Source organism: Elephas maximus, chromosome 25 (genome assembly GCF_024166365.1).
Source record: "Elephas maximus indicus isolate mEleMax1 chromosome 25, mEleMax1 primary haplotype, whole genome shotgun sequence".
Taxonomy (NCBI): Eukaryota; Metazoa; Chordata; class Mammalia; order Proboscidea; family Elephantidae; genus Elephas; species Elephas maximus.
The window spans coordinates 41,406,230-41,414,609 of record NC_064843.1 but is presented as its reverse complement, the minus strand read 5'-3'; the positions used below and the strand labels follow the sequence as shown (position 1 = coordinate 41,414,609).

Here is an 8,380-nt window from a genome sequence, read left to right as displayed (position 1 = left end):
GTAGAAAAAACAATTTTATCAGTTATCAAACTAGGAATGGAAGGAAATTTCCCTAACTGGATAAAGGTTACCTACCAAAAACCTACAGTAAGCATAATTCGTAATGGTGGAACTTTAGAAGCAGTGCCTTTTAAATCAGAACAAAGCTAATGGTACCTATGAATAGCGATTCCACATGCCACTGTGTGGGAACCCCACCTTGCACAGTAAGATGAAGAACACACAGGAAGAGAACATGTCCCGACAACGTCTAGTTTTCAGCTTTATGTGGTTTTCTTCCGTTTAGAGCTTCATAGCTCTCATATGTTACAAATATTTTGTAAGTATACGATATTTTGTAAGTATCTCGATTTTAAAAATGGACATTTTTTGGTTAGATATTTGAAGACAAAGGCCAGAAAATACGGTAGAAGCCATAGACATTAAATTGTCTTTTTTTTTGTTTGTTTTAACGTGAAAAATATTTGAAAGGCAAGGGAGCCATATAAAGGAAGCAAGGGTTAGTTCCCGACTATCAATGGAGATGTTCGGTCAGCAGTAAAAAAAATAACGGGTCCAAAGTTAAGCACGTCCGGACACTGACATGCCTCACAAAGACAGCTCTTTATCCCCGAAGGAATGGGATAATGTCAGTCTGGGGCTGGGCTAGGAACCCGAGGTACAGAAGCCCGCGAGACTGGACCCCTTCTTTTCCAAGGCCTCTGGGTCTCTGGTATGGCGATGGACGGAATACACAAGGTTGGGGGGCCCCGGCCAGAGGCATGGGGTAAGGAGTGAGGAGTCAGTGAAGCTGCCACTGGGCCCCAGGCGCCCCTTCTTGGCCACAGGACCTGCCCTCCCCGCGAAGGCTGGCGTCCAGGCCTGTGGATACTGCCCCCAGGACCGTCTCCCCGTCAAGGCCGGTTCTGTTGCCAGAGTTTGAGTTCGCCGCCAGGGGGCGGGCCTTGCAGCGTCGGTCGCTCGGGTCGGTGTGCTGCGATTCCAGATTCCAGGGCGTTGAGGCTACCGGTCGGCGAGCCCCTTCCGGATGCGGGTGCCCACAGCCCTTCCAGCCCCGGCAAACCAAAAACCCAAACCCATTGCCGCCGAGTCGATTCCGACTCATAGCGACCCTAGAGGACAGAGTAGAACTGCCCCATAGAGTTTCCAAGGAGCGCCTGGTGGATTCGAACTGCCGACCTCCTGATTAGCAGCCGTAGCACTTAACCACTATGCCACCAGGGTTTCCATACCCGGGCAAGGCCTGGAATTTCCTCCCCGGGCTTAGGCCCTTGCATCCTCCCCATTGCCCCTGTGGTCAACGTGCAGCCTCCCTTACCCCTCTCCTGCACACCTGAGCCTGGGGAAGAGCGTCCTCAGTGTCTCGCACCCCCCAGGCTGCGTCAGGTGTGCTCCGCGCCGCGAAGGGACTTCCCTACCCGTGACCTTCCCTTGACCCCAGCGTAACTGCTGCCCACTCCGCCTGGCGAGGCGCTCCTCCGCCTTACTGCGCCCCCTCCACGCTGGGCCTTCCCTCCCCGGCACATCTGTGGCGGGGCGGGGTGGGGGGAGAATGAGGCCTCAGAGCCCCGCGCCCCATGCCTGCAGCATGTCCTTGGGCGTCCTCCCGGCGCCGCGCAGCCTGCCTCCCACATATCCTGCCAAGTCCCCCTCTCCTCCCCTCTCCCATGTGGCCGCTGAGTGATCCTTCCCGTGAGCTCCCCCACCCTTAAGCCTCGCTCAGCTCCAGCACAGCCTCCCCTTTTCCCGTGCACACGCAAGCTGGCTTCCACAGCTGGCGCTTAGAAGTTACCCTCCCAGTGACCCCTCTCCTTCCCTCCTGGTAGCCACTGACCACTCCCTCCAGCCTCAATGTATCCCCTGAAGCTTTCTGGCTGCTCCTTATGCTGCTCCTTATTTTCGTCTGTTTCCTTGGGGTGGAGGTAGGAAGTACCTGGCATTTCCTCTCCTAGGTGGCCCCCCAAATACGTGTGTGCAGCTAAATCACCTTGCTAACCGGCCCCTGATCTCTGCTCTCTTAGATGCAAGGTCCCTTGAGACTGACGCCCCACCTAAACAAACAAAAAACTCATTACTGTCCAGTCGATTCTGACTCACAGTGACCCTGTAGGACAGAGTAGAACTGCCCCATAGGGTTTCCAAGGAGTGGCTGGTGGATTCGAACTGCCGACCTTTTGGTTAGCAGCAGAGCTGTTAACCACCGCACCACCAGGGCTTGCGACACCCTGCCTGGCCCCAGTTATTTACGCCCAGTCTGACCTATTTTTCTGCCAGGCCATAGGAGTTGCTGGATGCCTGCCCTCATGGCAGCCCTATCAGAGCAGGCTGCGGGGTGGGCCAGCGGAAGATCCCCAGACGACCCAGCTGCCCAGGCCTTACAGGCCAATGGGGGAAGTTCTCCCTCCTTGACCCAAAAGGGAAAAGGTTAGAACCTTCTTCATACCAGCATGTCAATTATCCGTCCCAGGGTTGCATTTTTAAGCTTTTAACTCTGAATGGATGACTTTGTCTACCTTCAAAGGAATTTCAGATATTATGTTTGATATTTTTTACTCTCTGCAAGGTCCCTCACTTTATTGCTTTTATCTCTATACCCCACTCCCATTTGCCCGTTCCTCTGGTTGGCCATTCCATTTTGTCTTTTGCTTTTTATGTATTTATGCAAACAAAACAAGTGTCTTGTTTTGCTGGCAAGCATTTTAAATGTGTGTAAAAGGGATCGTACGTCTCCTGTTTCCTCTCGCCCAGCACTAGTATTTTAAGGCCTATCCATGTAGCTTTCGCCTCTTGTTTCCTCCTCTCCCTGGTGCTTATCCACCGTGTTTTACCCTTCCAGTCTTCCCACCACCACCAGCAACAATGCAATAACCATTCTCAAACATATCCTCTTATACAGCGGTTTTCAAGTTTTGAGGTGCAAATGTATCACTTGGGAATCTTGTTAAAATGCAGGTTCTGATTCAGCAGGTCTAGGATGGGGCCTGAGACTCTGCATTTCTAACTATCTCCCAGGTGATGCCTATGCTGCTGGTCATGGTATCACACTTTTTGAGGAGCAAGACCCTTATGGACCTCTGTAGGCATTCATTTTGGGTTGCTGGGTCACAGGGTATGTGTTGATCTAATGTGATAAGCATCACGCATCTGCTCTCCAGTTGGTTTGGCTGTACCACCCTACCCCATACCAGCAGGGCAGGAGGATGGGAGGTATAGATTTATGGGGAGAAGGGAAAAGGGCCTTCTTGCTCTTGCCTGCATATTGCTCCCAAATGTGTCTGGCCTGAGCCAAAGTCTCCTTTCTCCCTAAGCCAAGTGGCCCCAAGGTCTCCTGGTCTCCACCCTGACCACAAAGGACCTGGAACTTCAGCCCACCAGACATCTAGACTGATTTGACTCATGGTCTTGCCCGGCCTGTGCTTTCTTCCTGACGGGAGCTCTTGAGAACAGGCATTGAGGGTCCATGGGGTCTTTAGTAAGGTTGTATTTCTTCTACCTTCTATGCTTTTCTCTTTAGTAGGCTGTTAGAATGGACTTGGACTCAATTGGTCTGGCTTCGCCACTTGCAAGTGGCTATCCTGAGCTTGACTCCTCATCTCTAAAATGGAATAGTAATGGCATACCTACAATTTGTGGTGCTAGGAGCCAGGCCAGGCAATTGTCCCATGTGCCAGGAGTCCCACCCATAGGAGCCCTAAGACGGGTGTTCTTATTTCTGTTTTACCCATGAGGAAACTCTTTTATCCGTGAGAAAGTTTAGCGATTTCCACCAAATCCATGGAGTTAGAAAGTGACAGTGCTGGGATTCAAGTCCAGCCTCTACTAATATGCCAAAGCCCAGGCTAACCACGAAGCTGTATCACCTCCATGTCCTACCTTGCCCTCACTAAAAAAAAACTAAACCTGTTGCCATCGAGTCAATTTTGACTCGTAGCGACCCTATAGAACTGCCCCATAGGGTTTCCAAGGAGCAGCTGGTGGATTTGAACTACTCACCCGGTTAGCAGGCAAGCTCTTAACCACTGAGGCAGTAGGGCTCCTTGCCCTCACTACCTGGCCATATTTCAGAGAGAACTATGAGGAAGTGGGAAGGAAGGGCTGTGCCACTGGTTAGCATCTAATCAGGAGCATGCAGAGTTACACATTTCTACAGCAAATGGGTTTTGGCAAAGATGAAACCAGGTATTCGATAGGGTTGGAGGGATTATTCCTCAGGGCTTAAGTATTTAGGGAGCAGGAGAGGGGGACTTTGGGCTTAGGGCTGCAGGAGCAGGGATTTTAAGGTTAGATATAAGGTGGGGGTCAGGACTGGGCTGGGGCTGAGAAGGAGAATGGATTGGGGGTGGACAGAGGTTGGGAATCATTTCAGGGTCAAAGATTGGGTGGGAGTTAGGAGTGGGATGGGGGTCAGGTGGGTGGGTCTCAGCTGTGGGTAAGGTTGTCTGTCATATATCTTACTTGGTAATAACTAATCACTCAATGTTTTGTTTGGAGGGGTTAGATGATAAGTGAATGGCCAGGATCCAGGGCACCAAGGAATGGCACCTTCCAAGGCCCTCTTGGTTTAGAACTTTCCTGGATCAGTTTTGGGAACCCATGAGCTAGCTTTCCCTATTCACACAGCTGTATAAGCATCTCTTGGCACCAAGTCCCAGCCCCAAGCATTTCACCGTCAGAAGAGTCTTGCATCTGCACACTTTTGAGATTTCATGGCACGTGGCCTTTTCGTATCTTGTCCACACCCATCCATTTACCATCTTAGAGCCAAAATTCTATCTATAACAGAGCATTCCTCTGAAAGCCCAGGGAAGCTACCTGCTTTTCAAGGGCCTTCAGGCCCAAAAGACTCTTTGAGGCTACAGAATGTTCTTAGTGTTCAAAACAATATCTTACAGTTTTCTGGTCTTCACAAAGCACTTCACAGATAGGCATTGCCTTTGACTCACAACAACCCCATGATAGGGTTGGGACCCATTTAACACTGAGACTCAAGGAAATTAATTGGCCAAGGTTACACATTGTGTAGATGCGTAAAATGGGACTTATTTGTTTTTCCACAACAGGCCTGGAGAGTCTTAACAAGTGAGTAGCTACTCTCTGGGAACCTCACTACCCTAGTTGGCTCATTTCCCAGACCTGGGGATGTAGACTGAAACAGGAGAAAAGGAAGTCTAGGAAACAGGGGATGCCTGGGTGGAAAGGTCTAGAAGGTGAGTTGAGGTCTCAGGGGGGTTTCTGCCAGTTCCTCTCCCACTAGACTTCTATCAGTGAGGCTCTCTCCTGATCTGTGGCACCTCTGAAAGTGGGAAGAAGCATTGGTGGGAGAAAATGGAGAGTCCAGGGGTAGCCAGGTGGAAGTTCTAGGTGAGGTCTGAGGCTGAGAAAGCTGAGCAGTTGCAAGAAAATGCTGCCAGTTGCCAAGGGGCACCCAGTAGTGTCACCACATCCACATGGGAACCCTCAATGGCTTGGCCAAGCTCTGCCCCCGCTTAAGCCTTCTGCCCTATCCCCTCCTCTCAAAGTCACTGTCTCCCCACACCAGGTACCTGAGGCATCAACTTGAGGCAGGCACTAGAGATCAGGCCAGTCTGTCCTGTCAGCTCCAGAAACACTACACAAGTTTCGGCCCCATGCTAGCATCTGGGGTGCTGGGGCCTGCTGAGGCTATAAGGTCCTGGTCCCACTGCCCTCCCTCTCCCCAGGCCTCAGGCCCTAGGCCTGGGCTCAACAGACACAGGCAGCGGGATGGGGTTGCCTTCTATTGGTCCAAGTCCTGAGTGTGGCCAGTGTGAGACATGGAAGCAAGGAGACCCACAAGGCTCAGCAGTGTGGAGAAAAGCAGCAGGAAGGAGGCGGTGAAGAGCATGGCGGGGAGGGCACTGAGCACCAGCAGCAGGATGGCAGGCAGCAGGTGGCGCCACGCTGCAGCCACAACAGGCCACAGGGAGCTTAGCAGGTGGGAGCCAGTGGTGAAGAGAGCGTGGCACAGCATCAGCGCCAGCAGCAGGTAAAGCATCCCCTCAAGGCCCCATAGCACACGTTGCAGTGGTTGCCGCCAGCTGGATGTGGCCCACCACTGGGCCCAGCTCCGAGGCACATGGCATGCCCACCAGCGCGCCCAACCCTGCCGCGAGACCCAGGCCGACCAGGGCGCCACAGGCTGCAGCCCCTCACCGGCCCCGATGGCATCTGTGTCCACTCGCGGCTGCTGCATCATGGCTGGTGCACCTGGGGAGAGGGCCGGGCCAGTTGCAGGAGCAGCCCTGCAGAGGCTTGCTACCTCAGGTAGGTAGGGGCATGGGGCTCAGGAAGGCACCAATGTGGTTGGGATAGGGCAGTGAGCTGGGGCCCGGGACTTACCTCTGGGCAGAGCCACCTAAGTCATGTTGCTTCCTGCAGTGCCCAGGACAGCCCAGTAGCTAGATCCGAGGCCCCAGTCTTGCCCACCCCCACCCTCCCCAGAGGAGCCCTATTGTGACCCGGGTCCGGGGTGGGGTCCAGCCAAGAGAGGAGCCACTGTGGACCCTCCAGGCAGGCAGGGGAGCCAAATGAGCCCTTGGCTGCAGTGTCTAATACTTTCTTGTGAGGAAGCCCTTCCTGGGTCCCCGACCCTTCCCTGCTGCCTGATATTCAGCCCCACACCCACTTTCTTGCAGGTCTTTCTCTCTAGACTGTCATTCTCTTGAACCACAGAGGGGGCGATATGCCCACCTCCAACCTGCAGGCTGAGATCAGTGCCACCTCCTGCCCCGGGCTCCCTGTCTCTCATCATACTATCCCTCACCTTCTCTCCCCAGCTGGGCCCCCAGATCAGACCTAGATGTCCACTGCCCACATTGTGGGGCCAGGGCTTCCTGGAGGTTCAGGCTCGGGATAAGGGGCACCTCCCTCCTGCCCAGCCCAAGATGAAGGAAAGGAGGCCCGAGGAAGCAGGATAGCCAGTGTATTTTGGGAGGGCACGCAGTGTTTTGGGAAAGCGTTCAGACCCAAGGGTGGAGGCAGAAAGCCAGGCCAAGCAGGGCCAGGGGCATGCCCTGGGCCCCCAGGAGCAGACCCAGGCCCAAAAGCAGCAGTAGAAGCGCATCTTGGAGACTGACTTGTCTTATGACTGCGACCGGTGTCAGAAGCAGAGCCCCCTGCTGTCCTGGACCTTCACCGGCTCCCTGACTCGGGCCCCCTGCCAGAGGCCTGTGCTGCAGCAGGGTGGGAGCTGTGGGCCTGTGAAGAAAGAGGGAGGCAGCAGGGCTCAGAAAGGTTGACCACTTGTCCACCTGCCTACATGTCTCCCCACCTGCCAGGCCGCCTGGCCACTTACCCGTGGAGCAGATCAAAGGCAAGGAAATTGACCAGTAGCAGCAGCAGCAGCAGCGCTGGTACAGCTGTGAAAAGGACTGCTCGAATTGCCAGCCCCAGGGCCACCAGCCCTAGGGCACTGTCCAGGAGGTGGGCCAGGCTAGGGCCCCAGAGGAACACACTTGGACCCACTGGACTGCCTGACCCCTTTCCAGCATCCAGGTGCCTGGGAGAGACTGGAATCGGACCTGCCAGGGCTTGGGGCCCGGATAAGCAGAGCCCGGTCATGGAGGGATGTGGTGACAGGAAGGGTTAGTGCTGGGAGGGAATGTCAGGGGTGGGGGTGTGGGCAGGGGTGGGGCCCTAGCAGACTCTCAAAGATGAGCTCCGAGAGTGGGAAATTGGGCTTTAATTGGGCATGAACCTCCCCCTCCCCCCACACCCACCCACTGAACCCTCCTTACCTCCTCCCACCTGGCCAGCAATTCGGAGACTGGGAAGCTGGGCCATTGTGACCTGCTGCCAGGCGGAGCCCTGGGAGAGGGAGGAGGCTGCTGCCTAGTTCTGGCCTCATAAGCAGCTGGGAAAGCCTAGGTGGCTCTTGGCCAGAAATCAGTGATTTCTGAGAACTAAAACTCACCCTCCTTGCCTTGCTAACCCTTTGCCCCAGGGACCTCTCTTGGGGATCTGAGTTCTCGGGAAGACATTCTTACCCCATTACTGCATGGGCACTAGGCCAGGGGAGAAAAGGGAGGGCTACTGTCTTCCTGTGAGTTCCCAGAACTGTGTGTCCAGGGGCAAGTCATGCAAATTCTCTGTCCCCATGTCTCTCCCCTGAGAGTGGGTGATGCCTGTGGGCTCTTGGGGGGATTTGCCAGGGCTACAGCTCTGGAAGACAAAGAAACTCTGCCAGGAAGCAGCCTAAGGCTTTCTGGGGCTGAGCTCCCACATGACCTGCTAAATGGGGTAGGGGCAGGAGGGGGCAGTTCATGTGTTCTAAGCACTACAGTGTGCGGGAGGTGTTCTGGAGAAAGGGTCCCAGAAATGGAATAGAGGATGTGAGTGTAGGAGGGGTACAACATAGTAACCC

General features: G+C 54.3%; 2 protein-coding genes across 2 annotated transcripts; both read right to left on the bottom strand.

Annotated features, from left to right (window-relative positions):
- Nucleotides 1–1,719: 1,719 nt before the first annotated feature.
- TMEM239 (transmembrane protein 239) lies at nt 1,720–7,168 on the bottom strand. The gene is made up of 2 exons (XM_049869536.1): nt 7,095–7,168; nt 1,720–6,225 (listed from the first exon to the last, which is right to left on the bottom strand). Exon 2 carries the CDS (start codon nt 6,212–6,214, stop codon nt 5,756–5,758), a length of 459 nt encoding a protein of 152 aa, XP_049725493.1. The 5' UTR covers nt 6,215–6,225; nt 7,095–7,168; the 3' UTR covers nt 1,720–5,755.
- On the bottom strand, nt 6,216–7,578 carry C25H20orf141 (chromosome 25 C20orf141 homolog). Its single transcript, XM_049869535.1, has 2 exons — nt 7,313–7,578; nt 6,216–7,215 (listed from the first exon to the last, which is right to left on the bottom strand). Exons 1-2 carry the CDS (start codon nt 7,576–7,578, stop codon nt 6,978–6,980), a joined length of 504 nt encoding a protein of 167 aa, XP_049725492.1. The 3' UTR covers nt 6,216–6,977.
- Between the last annotated feature and the right edge of the window lie 802 nt (nt 7,579–8,380).